General features: G+C 32.5%; 1 protein-coding gene across 1 annotated transcript in view; it reads left to right on the top strand.

Moving 5' to 3' along the window:
• The window catches only part of LOC136350609 (neuronal acetylcholine receptor subunit alpha-7-like), an 88,753-nt gene extending 73,815 nt beyond the window's left edge, over window positions 1-14,938 (top strand). Inside the window, exons 9-10 of the mRNA XM_066302497.1 lie at window positions 3,593-3,970; window positions 11,882-14,938. Of these exons, the coding sequence (XP_066158594.1) occupies window positions 3,593-3,878 (286 nt within the window). The 3' untranslated portion in view covers window positions 3,879-3,970; window positions 11,882-14,938. The remainder of the gene's footprint in view (window positions 1-3,592; window positions 3,971-11,881) is intronic.
• The last annotated feature ends 2,385 nt before the right edge of the window (window positions 14,939-17,323 follow it).

Below are 17,323 nucleotides of genomic sequence, written 5' to 3'. Positions count from 1 at the left end.
GTTGCTCTGAACGTTCTCAGTGCGACAATAATTCCCATTCCCTTATCACAACCACGTTTTATATGAAAAAAGTTAATTAACGAATAAATGAGAAACATAATAGCATTTAGATTGAAAATTGCTTTGTTGGATTTTTCCAATAACAGATGGAACCTAAATAAATATTTTGGTATATTATAATGATTCCAGGTTAAAAGGTGCATTTAGATTGAAATCGGCATTCCCAGGATTTAAAGCAGGCACCTTAATTTACGCGGTCATAGATCATGAGGCTGAAAAACCTGTTCACAGCAAAAATTTAATATTTACAAAACAAATAGCCCATTAATCAATTTACACATGCGCCCGTTCATTTATTCTTCCAATTGAATCAATCACTGGCAAATTTATTAACAGAATGACATAGAAACGTACAACAAAGAATGATTTTAATGTTTAGAATCGGGGGATGTCAATCACGACTCGTATCCAAATACAAATGGTTCCAGTAAACGGTGTTAAAACTTATCGACGTTTAATTGTATCAGCAGTTCTTTGTGCCCAAATTCCCAGAGAATCAACGAAATATCTGGATTTACGTCGATCCCAAATGATTTAAATCTCTCCTTCAAATTCATTGCGTCAATGTGTACAATGGCACTTGGTAGATGAGGAACATTAGTTCAGTATATACGATAAGATTGTTATGACTTCATCATGTTGCAGATTACTACGGTAAATTTCAATATAGGGCTTGAGTTTTTCTAGACATTTTAAATGAATTGGTTAACAAAAACTACAATTTCAGGAAGTTGTACTTTGCAGTTTAGAATAATAACCAGAACCAAAAGATAATTATATGCAAAATTAGTATAGAAAAAGAATTGTTACGAAAGTCCTAGATCAAAGGAGGCCAATCGAGATAATGACCATAAAGGGCCTGATTCCTCGTTTCGGTTTTCGATCTAAAACCCAATGGAAAGATTATTATGCCAGGGTATTCACCCTTTAGGTATGCGCAACTCGTTAGACTCCAAGTTTATCTCTGCTGCTTTGGCGCATTAAGGAAATGAGTAATTTAGCATCCTAGCTATACATAATGATACATAAAGCGCTATTGGATCAAATAACTCAATTTACCGGAATTCTATCGAAATTTTCTTGGTTATACCCGGTGAGGAGTTAAAAATGAAAGTAGCAGCCTTTACCATTAAGTTTGAAGGAAAAGCGAATTGAAACGTTTATTTAACTTTCTAATTACTTTACTTGAAAAGTCATTATTGGAGATTCGTTATTGCCCGTTCATATTTTTAAGGTGAAGGCCGACTAAAACAATCCTCATGCATTCGAAAAATTTATTTAAAAAGTGTCTCAAAATTGAACCGCAAGTTTTTGAAAGGAAATCTTTTCAAGCAGTTGAAGAGCAATTTTAATAATAATTAGTGTGCACAATAGGACTGCGCTTAATAATGTCACCACACATGGGAAAATTCACTCGTTGCAGAAGTTGAGGCAGCAATGTGCCGGATGTGTAAAAAGTTATGACAAATCCAAAATTCAATGTAAATTCAAGAAGAGTAACCATCAGATAATTTTTAATCCAAATACGATTTTCATGTATGGAATAAGCATGGATAATTATTTGTATTCCTTCTATACATACACGAAAATTGAATTTGCTGCAAAAGTTCCAAACGCTAAATTCTCTGTAACGTTCCATGACTGCCAATTTATTGGTATGGATAATCCTACTAAAACTTATAACAAATTCAAAGTACAACTGTTATTCAGAATGCCCGAATGGAAAACTTCAGGAATTTTAATTCAGGACCCTCAATATCTATCAACTTGAAAGCTATTTAAGGTTAATTAGGAAAATTTTTCATTGATCCGAACTCCAACTGACAAAAAGAACATTCAGCTGCACGAGTAGTTTGCTTAATTACTTAGACGACATTTCAGGAATTCCAGGTTTTCTATTGATTCCTTTGAGGTATATTTTAGCCGAAAAACCAGTGGCTGCGTAAATTTCTCTAGACACCATTAAGCACACGCCGGCCGTTAGCCCAGAAAGGACCTCGATAGCCGAGGCATATCTGATGGTTAAAATGACGCAAAAAGTTATATTTCGGCCGAATTTCATATTAGCCAGATGAATGTCACTGGCAACATTTCTTATCGATTTTGTCATTAGCAATAAGTGCGAAAGTTTTTATTGGTTATTGGGCAAGGGGAAAAAATGCTGCTACTGTTTTCGATGTCTGTTACAAATTGTTGTTCCTACAACAGAAAATACGAAATAAATGTTTGTGATTGGAACATGGACAGAAAACGATTTCGTATTTTCCAATATGACATGAGAATTTCTTTTTAGATTTACTTTATACACGCAATAGGTGGGAATTTTTAGGTGCAGGTAAATTGACATGTCGGAACTGTGCGGAGAAGACCAAAAGTCCTGCATATATCCGTTAAAAACCGAAGGAAATATTTTTCACGAACATGCTGGAACGCGTCGAGTATTCTTTATAGTTGTGCATCTTTTCACATGGCAGACATGTATACAGAGTTACTCACATAATAGATAAATGTACTCTTTCAGTTTTTTTTGTGGAATCCCATGTACATTATGACATTTTTGAATTATCTGAGATATTCTGAACATGCTTGATATAACATATCCATATCTATATTCAACAAGTTTCGAAAAAATACATAAAAAAGACAAATAATGATAGAACTATTAATGCTTAAAAAATAACAACATAAACTACTACAATCTAAAGTATTAAATGTGGCAACTCTGCCGCGTTGGTTTCCTGAGGGTGAGCAAGCCGAAATTCAAATTCCTTAAAAATTTCTCTTATCATTTGTGTAGGTATTTGCTGAGCTTCTTGAGTAATTTTATTTTTTAACTATTCTATGTCGTTGGACTTATTTAAATACACCCTATATTTTAAATAATCCAATCAATAAAGTCCATAGACACCATATCAGGCCATGTGGCAGGCCCCATTAGTTACCATATTACGCAAATATTTCATTAATAATTGTTCAATTTCGACGAGAATAAAGAATTGGATATGTTGCACAAAATATGTTCAGATTTTTTTTTTAATTCATAAATGCCATAATATATACGGTGTTCCATAAAAAAAATTTTTAAGTGCATTTATCTACTGCATGGGTAACCCTGCATAAATGTCTGTTACGTTAAAAAATGCACAACTTAAAACCATATTTGACATGTTCCAATATTTTGATGAAAAATATTTCCTTAAATAGTTAACGAATTTATGGGGGACTTTTAATCCTAATGTATGAAGTGAAAAATGGAACAGTTTCGAAGAATCTTTATTAATTCCAAACAATCTGAAGATTACGAAGACACTAACCTTTTGTAATATTTATCACAATATCAATTAAAAATAAACCTCCAAGTATGTATATTGCTTCAGGTCTCTCGGAATTACCTACAAATTCCAACTATTTCACTTAAAAGTGATTCAAAAACCAAACACATTAATGTTCGACCGAATTTTCCATCCTGGATTCATCCACATAATTAATTGCATCAATATCGAATATGTTTCAAACTCAAATTATTTTTTAGAAACAATGAGGAGAGTAATGGGAGCGGTCCGAGACTGCAAGAACAGGGCATCGTGTCATCTCAAAGCAACCTCGTGAGTCAAGAGTACGAGTTAGCAATGATTTTGAAAGAAATCCGATTCATAACCGATCAAATGCGCAAAGAGGACGAAGCTCACAGCATAGCGAGGGACTGGCAGTTTGCTGCCATGGTAGTCGATAGACTGTGCCTTATAATATTCACGTTGTTCACCATAATCGCCACGCTAGCCGTATTATTTTCTGCGCCTCATATCATCGTTTCGTAGCTGCAGCTACCCGTCCCTCTAAAGTTAACAATTCTCCCGTACGACATGAATTTGCTGGTCTGCGCGAGCGCGACATTTGAAGAGGTTCACCCGTAAGTAATGCGTAGTTAGTGTTTGTAAAGTGTTATTACCGGGGCTTCTCAAAACTTAACTGCCAACTTAGCTCGTGTTTATTTCTCATCAGAAGCAATAATGAAATCAAAGCATCGTTCAGAATTTTACTAGAGATTTATTATATTTCAATGTTTTATGTGATAATGCTTTAATAAAACAGGGTAACTAAGGCGAAAGCCCATATGCCTACATTACATTTATCAGCATTTAACAGATTGTTAATCTCTAGCCACGAAAGGAGTCGTGATGTTTAAAACATTTCAGTCTTACTAAGTTAACGATTTCCTAAGTTACGTGGATTCTTAAATTTTCAGAAGTCCTCGAAATTTCTTAGCATTACGACGTTTGCTATTTTATGAAAATAACTAATGAATATATTTATACTAGAGCTTACTTAACGTAGTCAACGTCTTGCTTGAGAGTGACATGTATTTTAGAATATCATCGATATTATGATTATCAACTAATTCACGACTGGTTGAGTCGAACAGCAATACGGTGCCAAAAGCTTTAACGGTATCTTCCAAAAATCAACTTGCCAAACAATAAGTTTTGCTCAATCTAGTTCGCTTGAGTTCCAGAAAAATGATGACCACGTTATTCTAAAATACCGTTTGCCATGACAATATAAACTTAAAAATTTTCCTCTAATCTCGGATCAGGTTTATAGATTATGTGCAATTATTAGCAGTTGAAATTATTTTCATATAGCTAGAGGTAGTTAAAAGAGGCGTGTTCTTGCATGTGCGTGAAATTAAACATAAGTTAGATCAGCAAAGGTATTGAGGAAATCTCTGATAAGTTAGCGAATTAAGTCATTTTTGCTATCTTGTATATTAACACTTGATTGCCGTGGCATACAACTCATGACTTATGAATATCATTAAATATAGAGAACGTAGAATTTAAAGGGATGAGGAACAAGCAAGTAGTTTCACTCCTTGTTAGTTGAATTTCCTTCTATTTCAACTAACTTGTGATATACTCATCAATCATCTATGCTTACATCTGTAAGATTCCTCGGCCAAATCTTCCCCAGATATGCCACATGGACAAAATAAACTTCTAATCACATGAAAAATTTTAGTAGTTTAAGGGTGATATAAATATGAAATATTTTGAAGGCAACTCGGGAACATGTTCTTTTGGCTACACTTGCTGAATTTTCCATATAAACACGTTCATTGCCTAACTCAATAAACCCTAATATATCTATCTAGTATTATCTTTAGAAAAATGTCAAAATTATCAACATTAAATCCACCATCAAGAATCTGTCCAGCACACACCAAAGTTAATTGACAGTAAGTGGAAATTCTGATAGCACGTAGGTAGTAACGTCAAGAAGTTTTCTGATGACTGCCAGGAAATCGTATTGTTAAAAAATCAAACATGATATCGAAAGCCCTTCATTACTGTATCCGTTCATTAAACGATTTAACGAGATGGCAATAAGCTTATTTACTACAGCTTCGTACTGGTTTCCACAGCAACGAGGTAAAACAAACAAACATTAACTTCCCGGCGACAATTTTAATAACAGCTGTATTGAATTTGAAAGTTTTAAACCAAAAATCCTTAATATTTCTCATAAATGGTGGAGTAGAAGAAAAAGTAACGCATACAACTTGTATAAAAAATGTCTGCTAATTAGATAACATATATTATATGGCTCTACATTGTAGCCCCCCCCCCCCCCAACACTATTTATTTTTCCTTTTTTTTATTCAAAAGCAGAATTGAATGGGACAAAAACTATTATCTTTTAACGATTGTTTATTTTTTTGTATATTTTTTACGTCACTACTAACGCAAAATGGCTGATTTTTTAAAAACTGAAACATGAGTCAAGAGACATCTTAAATTAAAGTCTTTCACAAATACATTCTATGGTGTGTTCCGATTCAAAATGTATTAATTACTTTTTGAGAAAAACAGCTATAAACTTGGTGAAAAAATGCAATACTATCTCAGTTAAATAGCACGTAAATATTGAAGAAAATTGTTTGCTGATAGAAAATTAATTTATTTTCAATTTTATACTCACAAACAGTCTTTGGCTATTTTTAATTATTAAGTTTTTTAACCAAAAACTTGTTTGTGACCAGAAAATCGAAACCGAATCAATTTCCTGTCAATAAAGAAATTTTTCATTGTTACGACTGTTTACCTGAGTGCGTATTGAATTTTTTACCAAATTTATATCTGTTTTTCTCAAAATCTACTTGATACATTTCGAATGACAATACGCCAGTGAATACACTTTTCAAAAACTTTAAATTTTCAGAATTTACTTGCCCCATGTTTCAATTTTTTTAAATCGAACATTTTTCGCTACCGGTGACGTAAGCAACATTAAAAAAAAACTAAGCAAACCTGAAAAAATTGTATTTTTTTCTTAATAGTTCCTTAGTAGATAGTAATATTCCTTTTTTCCTTTAAATTAAAAAAAAAATTGTTAAAAAATTAGGAGGAGGATGGAGGCGGGTGACAAATTATTGTAGAACTGCACGGTATACTATTTTTACAAAAATTCTTTTAGATCAGGTAAGAACCGACATTTTATTTCGTCGTAAAAAATTAATTTCTAGTTTTTTAATAAATACTAGTAAAAATAGCAGACCCAATAAAATAAAAGAGTAATAAATACATAAGCAGGCCTTTGACTGGTGGATTGTCGTGGGATTTTATAATTGAGATTTATAATTGAGGATTAAATAATTGAGAATATGGCTCAAAACTTCCATAAACACTTCATGTTTATCGATGTTATGTTACATATATGGAACATATTTATCGTTAAATCGAGGAATGAATTTGTTTAACACAACACGATATAAAACACAATAAGTTTCAATTAAGGACGTCATTTCTTAAATTAGATAAACATCCTGGAATTTCAGCAGAAAAGAACATTGGAAAGAGTTCATTTTTCCACATTTTTAGCGATAATGCTAGTTCTGAAAACTTGATTATTCCTGACAAAGCGACCGAATAATATTAAATGTTTGGAAAAACTGGAAACTTCATAACAATAATGAACGGCTGACAAAACAGCGGAATTTAGGACCTGCACGCAGGGTCTGGAACACATGGGACAATGAATGAATTTTGCGATGAATTTAAGTGAGCTTAAGAGTTTAATTATTTTGAGTGAATTTCTTGTTGTTTTCCAGAAAGTCATAAAACAATACGTATTAGAGGAAACTCTAGACTTTCTGATGGTGCTGGACTTATTAAGATATCTGAGATAACAAATTCCCAAAATAACCAAAAAGTCAATTTTTTTAAAATTAAACAGAAATTTCTAATATATAAATACATTCACATATTCCATTATTTCAACACAGACCACATATACAACTTGATTTTTCCATATTTATATCCATTTAAGAGATTGTGCCAATTGTGAAACTGGAATTTTATCCGAAGAACCGAATGACTAAATTTTTATATTTACATAAATCGGGACACTCAGCGATGACTAACGGCTGACTAAACCATGAAACTTGGACCCTGTGCAATAACACCAACACGTGATTATAATCCAAGGCACACTGTATCAATTTGTTAAGCAAATTTCGGGAAAATATGCTCGAAAAAATTAAAATTCGCTCAAAATTTTAGTTTTCTCGACGAGGAATTTTAGTTAGAATAATTGCTGTAGGGGAATTTCTTCTCATTTGAGAAACACGCCAAATAATGCGATTTAGGGAAAGCTCCAGGTCTCTTCATGGTTGTATGTAAAGTGACCTCGTGATGGAAGTTTCCAAATGAACTTGAAAAATTTGTTATATTTTCTAACTTTATCCGACCACTTTCTCTTCGGCGGGGTCAATTGGCCAATTATTGAGTAAACTGAAATTTTTTTTTTAGATTTGACTACCATTAGTGGCTATTTTTTTCTTTTGACGAATCTTTTGGCTCCCATCGTGTTCGGGAAAAAAATTAAAACATGCTAGAAATTTTGTCATATGCGACTCCAAAAATAAAAATTCTGATTTGTGTTCCTCTCACAATCTCAAAAATTGCATAATAATCTTTGAGATGCTTTCTCCATCTGCAGAAAAGGAAGTTGCAGAAGAGACTTGATTCCCTAAGGTCTTTGATTGGTTGTCCAATGCTGATCTTACAAAAATGAAGAGATGCGGCATTAGAAAACCATTTATCAGGTTTCTGCAGAGGTTTTTATGCTCGGGATCAGACTTTATATCTAACCTTAAAACATTTTAAATTTGAAAAAAGTCAACGCATTTGGAACTGTTTTAGATCTGAGTGTACAGGATTTTTTGCTATAAATTTGAAGGAAACTCATAATTCCTCGACAAAGCTGTTTGATGAGCAAGAGCTAATTCTAAATATAATAGAAATAAAACACAATGAGTAACATCTAGCACAGAGTAAAAGAGCACCCTATAGATATACTAAATGTTTTTTTGTGATTACCTTTGACGGCCATGTACTGGGTGTGATCGACCTCTGTAAAATATTGAATACTGTATATCATGCTGGAAAGGTTGTCACGTCATATCTTAACACCGGGTGCATCTTCACTACTATATTTCGATAATTTCATCTCAGATCTACAGTATGAAGTGAAATTTCTGATATAACAGTGCTAAAGTAGACCGATCTTTCATTATTCAAATAAAGCCCTTAGGATAGTTCTGAATTTACCACGTGGAAAATAGTACAGAGAAATATTTCGCCGAAATGAGTTTTAACTGTATCGGCTTTGCATATTCCGGAAAACATTTTAATTCGCAAAAAGGGTTCTGGGAAATTTTTCTTGAGAAAGTGATTGAAAACAGTAAAACCAATTTTTTTCTAATTTTGCACTAAATTAAAATTGACTCAGATAAATTTATTTATATTCTCAGTAAAACTTTTTCTATAATGATATAGTCAAAATTTAGAACTTATATTTTCCAATACTTCATAAATGATTTGACAATTTGAACAGTATATCGTAATTTTCAATTCACTTGCATCAAGTAACAGTCGTTTTTGTAAAAAGAAATGTTAGATCTAATTAAGGGGGGAATAATTCGTTTAGCTTTCACATTTGCATATGAAAAAGCAAAAAAACTACACTTCCTGTAACCACCCGGTATAAGCGATACAAAGTTGATTAGATATTGCGCCCAAGAACATTTTCCCTAGAAATTCCCCTAACCAACACTTTTAAAGTTTGGAACATTACCTCTAACTATACCTGGAGGACATTAAATCAATATTTGCTTACAGGAGTGTTTCTACTTTCATGTCTCTCTCAATTTTTATGATAAACAATTAAGGAGAGTGCTATAAGAACCTAAAAAAGTAGTGATATATAATAGATATAACCATTGTGATGATATCTGTTTTTGATGTTGTTGATTGTATGACATGGTTCCGAGTTAAACCCTGTATATGTATATGGCGTGATAGATAGCAAACGCAATAAACTCTCGGATCTTGAATTACAGATATTAATTACCCAAGTTCCGAATTACAATGATTATGTTAACGGTTAGCTATCGTGATGGTTAACGCTCCTCTAGTTACGTTCTATACAAAGCACAGGTACATTAATATTGCCATTAGGGTCAGTCAATTCAAGTTGTTATAACCCCGTGCAAAGTGAACTTACGTATAGGTTGGGATATCCATAGTAGTGCGTGTTGTAGTTGAAATTATTTTTATCCAAGTTGCTAGAACTATAAACACAATCATTCTGTGATATAAAAAGTTTTTGGGTTAGTCGGCTATCTTGTACGCGGCTTAACTATGTTCAATGGAACAGGCAAACTGTCAAATGCTTCTATGTAATTGTTTTTTTGGTTCAAGTTCCCCTCAGTATTATAGACAAATGATAGTGTCAGATTTTTAAATACAAATTTTAAATAAAAAAATATTTTTGATATACCCAACCGATTTCATATAAATTGGTGGGCCATCGAGTTGAATGACCCTCTAGATCAGCTTATGTTTCGCAATGAAAATATTTGAAAAAAAAATCGTTAAAGGACATTTGGGTTAGTTAATAATAATAATGTTTAGTGCTTAGATTTAAACTTAAAGAAAACTTTACCATTTGTCGAAAATCTTTTTTCAAAAATCCTAAAATTACTTAGTTTGCCACAAAAATACATCTTTAAGATGATATTAGTAAGGGTGGCTCCACTTAAACAAACAAAAAGGCCAATTTTCTACATCTCCATTACAAAGAAATTTTTTAAAAATTATTTTAAATTTTTTCCGAATTTATAGAATGTTATTTCGTTTTTTTTAAATTAAAACAACGAATTTTTCAAGCTTAAGAAATTTTAGTTATCGATTTAATTTGAAGAATACTATTATATTCCTAATTTCGCTTACTCTTTTAAATATACCATCAGTTTGCAAGGCAGTATATACATGGTGTTTTTGACAGGAGCCATAAGGATTGCAATGCAATATATTGCTCTGCTATTTTTCAATAAATCATAGCTCAAATTACTTTGTTGAATTGAATTTTACAGGGAACAATTATTGAAGATGGTTCAGGTGGTATTTGATTGACAAAACCTTCTACATTGTGAGAGAAATATTCAATAAAAACTCAATTGAAGCCATGTTACAAACTTGCCTGCTACTCGATTCTGAGTAATGTAAAGAAAATTTGAATTTTCTTTCAGTTAAATTATGCAACTTTTATAACGTAGCAACACTATGTAATCCATCTTCACGTACATATAATAAACAATTATGTAATTTCGACTATTACATATATGTTTTGTTTGAAAAAAATCCCTATGATCTATGATAAAAAACACCCTGTATTCGATTGAACGACTATTAAAGCATTTCAATATAAGCAAATCGAGAGCCTGAAAATTAATTTTACCATAGTTTTACGAGGAACATATATCAAATAAATCTCCCTCGCCGCTGCAAATCAATACTGCGAATAGTTGGTGGGATACTTCGAGCTCCCAATTTAAAGGAAGATCCGGTACATAGCAGATACAGGATGTGCGGTAATCACCAAGTATGCACATTTACTCGTTTAACTCAACAAAGGTTATATCGTTATGCGCATTGTTTCGTGTTTCGTTATATAAAGTATGTCCCAGCGTGAGCAATATCTCTAATTATACCAAAACGGTTTTGTATGGAAATATGCGAATGGGGAAGCTGAATCTTTGTTGTCATATTTATGTTAAATTTAATTGCTTTTGATTCTAATTTAAAGTTTGAAAGGGGTTTCATAACGCTGCAATATGTGACACACCGTTTATCTTTTCCTTGTGACCCGTACAAAATTATAAAGATTTGAACAACCCATTACGAATTCTACAGGAGAACTAAGAGCAACAAACAATGCGGGAAAACTAAAATAAAATAGAACCAAGTACATGCATAATAGAGACTATTCTATGAGGGTACTACAACAAAGAAAAGTTTAAATTGGAAAGTAAATTCGGTAGATATCAGCGTTATATTATGCAAGGAAATTTGAATATTATTATACACCAATGTCAAAGGGGTAGTTTAGAATGAATTCCCTGTCGAGGGGCTTTTTAAACAGGAAAATTACGATGCAATGGAATACATTTTATTTACGATGCACAAAGGAACCAATATCAGTGCACAGCCTCCTTCAGTCGATACTTAGCAGAGGAGAATTGGCAATGCGACCAGAGAAAACAGGTCAGTGGTCATTGTACCCAATTGAGTATAAAAACGAACATTCTGTACCTTATCCTATTTCGGTCTCATTTACCAATCGGATGACTTGACTTCGGTGTAACGGATATTACACTGACGAATATCCCCACAGTTTTGATCAAGAAACCAATTTAAAAATAATTATTTTCGTTCGCCTGATATCTTTGATATCAAGACGGGGTTTATTTTATTTATAGCTCCACCGGCCTGATTGAAATGAATCTCTTTGAATGCGGACATCTATATGCGTTACCACACCTTGCATAGGACGTGTATTCGGAGAGAACAAGGAATGTTTGTAATAAATCACGGTATGATGCCAGCATTCTGCCAATGCAGCCTCAACATACCTCGAAAGCCATATTTTAATTTGCGGTGCCATCAACCACCACGTCCTAATTCATTACTTACTGCGTTATGAAAAAAAAATCTGACATCATCATTTAAAAGTTTTCTAAGTATAAGTGGAGACCTAAATGCATGCTTGAACAATTAGGTTTATGATTTGTGATCACCAGTCTTCACTTAAGCGTAGATGGTGTTATCACCACTGTAGAAAGTGTTTTTTCAAAATTAATAACTCTCGTAGAAGCTTGCTTTAAGTTGATAGGTAGGTTTAAGGTTGTAAAAACACTTTCTACAGGTTTTTGACTTCTGTAAATAATAAGCAATACAGTTTTTTAAATGTATATGTTAACTTGTTTCTCTTGGTAATGTAAGGATAATATTTCAAAAGATTGTTAACTCTTAATAAATACATTTAAATCTAGAGATTAGAGTGTAGTGTTTTATAGGGTTGTTGGTAATTAAGATAAATAGGATTTGTTCTTTGAACGTTTATTTTGATATTTGCTTATGGTTTACTTCATTAACTTCAAGGTAAAATATTGTTGGTAATAAACTTTCAATACTTTGCCAAGGAGTTTTCATCTTCACGGCCTCAGAAAGGCTCATTGACAGACTGCTGCTCAAAATGTATCTCTCGTTGGATTAGTCTGTGAATTAAATTTATTTCATGTATATATAATATGGATTTCAATTAAAAATTAAAACTGTCTGATGCAAATAATTCGCGCCTTTGTTAAATCTATCAAATGTTCTATGTCCCGACAAACCCAATGCATCCCTATAGGGATAAAAGCTTTCCATGCAATAATTTAGTCGGATTTTTAGATCAACCCCTATGTTCATGGCTACTTGCTTTTAAAGGAACAATGAATGCTTTAAGGAGCGACCATTCCGACAAATAGAGGGGCGTGGATAATAATGAACATTAGATTTGTTAAATTCATCAATGCGGCTTTCAAATTAGAGCTATCCCATAATCCGATTTTCATTCCGGGTAGTTTGGGTGCGTTTGATGGCCACATGAAACTTGCAGCAGGGGTTTTATTTGAGGAAATGTATTTAACTTTCAGTCTAACGTGGACGAAGAGTTTTCAAATTTTTATTGGTGCCATCGAATTGCAACGTAACTGTTATTTATATATTTATATAGGACATCCGATCGTGCGTAAACCAAACTTCAAGATACAAATCTACAGTAAAAGCGACGATCCAATTCATAAGAAGCAAAGTTTGGCCGATTGATTCAAATTTGATGCATCAACTATTCTCCATTTAGGAATATTTGAGGCGCCAACGGTAACAAAATTAAATCAAGAGCAGGAATGATGGACATCCATTATAATCTTTCCATTTTTTATTGCCTGCCATTTAACCAATTTCAGCGGTATTTTTCTCATGACATATTGATCCTACTGTTTTGTCCACTCGTACCATTTCATACCCTCAAATTTAGCATACATATTTCCGTCCACTTTGTATTATCTCTGAAATAAAATTTGCCCGTCTTAGAAGTTTCCTCTTCAAAAAATGTGTGTAATAGTGCAGTAAGGTGTAAAATGTTTGAACTAAATAAAAATGCAAAACGTATATTGTCATAAGCGAAAATGTAAAATAAACCCCAAAAAAACTGCCGGAGAAACAATTTTTTTCCTACTTCACAATCACTATTCTCCAATTTGGTCCATTATAGAAATGCTTTCGTCCTCAAAACCTCTTTGGAAACTCGCTTCCCCATCGGACCAATACGTTATAAAACAGACAGTGGCGTAATAGTTTCGGAAATTAAACCAATAATGTCCCCAATAATAGGTCCTGCTTTAATCGAATGCATTTCCGCCTTACATTAGCACTCATTCTGATACCAGGTTGACCCTTATTAAAGAGAACTTATTGGATAGGATGATTTATTTAAGCCTCTAATTTGAATTAATTCCGAAAATCTTGATGAAAAATGGTTTTAAAAAAGTGCTTCATTATAAAGCTCGTCCGTGATTTTTGACGTAAAAGCTGCCTATACATTATGTTATCCCCAATGACAAAAACTCACTTGACCGACGCATAATGTTGGAAAAATAATTTGTTCGGTGTGTTCGACAAAAACAGTCGATCAAAATGGAAAAAAGCACCCCTTTCTGGGAGACGCAACTGTTCTTTACCCTTAAATGGATCTGCCGGACAAAAAGGACCCTTTGAATTTGTCATCGCTTTTTCAGGAAGCGTATGATAAATTTGCGAATATGAATATTGAAGGATGGAAGTTTGATTTCGTCTACCTTTTATCTACACTATAATCACGTTAATGTGTGAAATATATTCTAATTATATTTACCATGCCACAGATGTACCACATTTAGTGTCTTCGTTCAATAATGGTAATGCACCCGTTCTAACCAATAAATTATTTGCATCGGCCAAATACACAGTCATCGGTTAATGATACAAGTTAAGCAAATACTAGATTAGCGACTAGACATAAGCATTAACTCTCGCACACACACTCATATTCGTGTGGTCTATCTCTCTTAACAACGTATGTGATGAAACTAAAAAAAATGTAAAAAGTTTTAAAATATAAATCTTTCAAAAGATTAATATCTAAGTCTAGGTAAAACTATCTTGTTCGATTGTTATGTAAAATAAAACTTTTTTCATTATTTCAAACCAAAATGTTAATCCCATAATTAAAATATACTTGTAAAAACTGACAATCCGTTTTGTCATTTTTAGTCACAGATAGCATGTCTTTTCTTAAAGTGCTATGGGTATATCAGTTAATATAACTATGGCATTTTAATGCCACATTTAAGTAGTGCAGTTTTGTATCGTATCCCATGCTGTTGTAACATTTTACTACAATGGATTGTAACTTTGTTAAAAAGGATTTCAATTAAACTTTTAAAAAATTATATATTTGGTATTAGTTTAGTACCCCAATACCCTGTTTAAGTATCCAAAAAGGCCACTTTAATCTTAACACTTGCAGATGCAGAAGGATAGTGGTGACATTTATTACCAACAAAGTCATGTGACGTAGAGTTAAGTATTAACTGCAATCCTAGATGTTCTAAATATGTTTAGCTTGAATATCTCTATATAATAATGCTTTGATCATTGAACAATACATTAATTAAACATTTCACTCATTTTTAAGCAAAAATATTCCATAATTAAATTACTTTATCACTCAACTGAATTCTTATTTCGATAGAGACCAAGTTATGCTTTTCTGCAGTAAATATGCAAGGGCTACAGCCTTGAAACTTCAAAGAGAGATTGAAGCTCTTGAAATAAATGACGGAAATTATCATGGGAGCTTTAAATAAAATTTGAGCAAAATCCAGGATTTCAAGAGATGGAAATTCTCTAGTTTTCAATAAGTAAATGTTTTTAAATTATAATTAGGAACTGTTTGTTTCAGTCAAGTAGACTCATGTAATTGATTCGGTAATCTTCTCTAATCTTAAGTACGTTTTCTTAATTTCATTTAAATCGTTTGGTTCTAAATGGAGAAATAATGTTTTAAAATTCAAATACTAACCAAAAAAAACTGTTAAAACAAGTCACAAGGAACAATAAATAACGATATTTGTAAAAATGGAAAATTAAGAAGGCTTTGCTTAATTATTAATTATATACCTTACTTCAATATACAACTACTTCATTCGAGGTACTTTTCCTACTAATGAATTAATATTTGTATAAATAATATTGTATAAGAAAATTTCAGACTGCTTTTTCGCTAAACCCTATTTCATTTACTTGGGCAGCTATTTTACATCAAATGTAGCAAAATCGAAAGCTAATTATTGTATAGATAAGAATTATTTTAAATTTGTTGATTGAGAAACGATTAAAGATCATAGAAGATAAAAGGAGAGATGATAAGAGGTCTCACATATATTCTGAATTATATATCGGATAATAGAGAATAACTTTTTTAAGTGCAGAAACTAAGCTAACTTACACTAATCTGCAGTTAATATTCAACCAACTTGTGTTCAACCAAATGTTAAAAAATAATTTAATAACTTTGCAAAATGTCTTAAATATTTCCTGTATTGTATCTCAGATAATCTAAACTGACCCTGAGTAGGTGCTGAAATTGAGCAAAATTTATATATTCATAATTCATGTTCTATATTTGTCTGTTTTCCAGCTACAAGTAACAAAAGTATTTTTATAAATGGTGAAAATGAGGTGACCCGAATGATCCTTATGCTGCAGAAATGTATATCACAAACATTGATGAAAGATTGAAAGTCAATATAAGAAAATTATGAATAAAAATAAGGTAAAATGGGATATTCGACAACATTTAACCAAGCAAAAGTTGCCTTAAATCAGTCTCAAGGGTTGCTGAGGCTTGAGATAAAATGTATTAAATTCCTGAACAATCTAATTAGAATAACTAAAATTCCTTTTCTTTACTTAAAACAACATGTAGGAACCTGGCTCACCGCTCTGTTAAAATATATTTAACGAAAGAAGTTAAAGAGCTAAAATAAAAATTATTTCTGAGCGAAACACCAAATGAAAATTTAAAGTGCAAATATAACTTTCTGATTATTGAATATCACGAGAAAAGAACTGCGACATTAACCTTTTATCCTCTCTTATCTGGAATATTTACGGAACAATTGTGATTTTTTCGCAAATAGAAATCAAATCAACAAAAATAAATAATTAATTAAAGGAACAAAAACAGCATTCAACAATTCAACAGTCAACAATTTGGCAGCATAAATTGTCTCCACTTTCACAATTAAAGCAAACTTTATGGCTGTTGCGAATTTCTCCCTGTTATTGCAATATTTGCTTTCTGCTATACAATTATTATGTATGCATCAAAGTCAAGTATCAAGCAGATCTAGGACATGAATTTTCAAATATCTATTAATACCGTCTTCCGCAGTTCGGGGAAGCAGGGATAATCGACAATACTGAACCTCCTCATAATTAGCATTTTTCCGACAGTGATCCAGGGCTGTTGCCAAATTTTCCTGGCAAAAAATACTGTTCTTTACCTGAATTTCATCCTTGAATCCATGTGGATGCAGGTCAGTGTTGCTTCGCCATTCTGTCGCGAAAAGTTTTATGCCCTGCAACCTTGATCACTTTATCGGAGAACTAATTTCATTTACTGTTTGGAGTTGTTAAGGGAGATTCTAAGGCGTCTCCCATTAACGTTTTAATGACAGGACTCATTGGTTTGAGATTTAGCATGCAATAAGGTGGTCTGCAGGTAGCGTGAATGAACTTAATCAATGAAACTTCCGTAACATTAAACCCCC

Source organism: Euwallacea fornicatus, chromosome 3 (assembly GCF_040115645.1).
Source record: "Euwallacea fornicatus isolate EFF26 chromosome 3, ASM4011564v1, whole genome shotgun sequence".
Taxonomy (NCBI): domain Eukaryota; kingdom Metazoa; phylum Arthropoda; class Insecta; order Coleoptera; family Curculionidae; genus Euwallacea; species Euwallacea fornicatus.
Note: the sequence above shows the minus strand (reverse complement) of the source record. Positions and strands in the feature narration are given on the sequence as shown.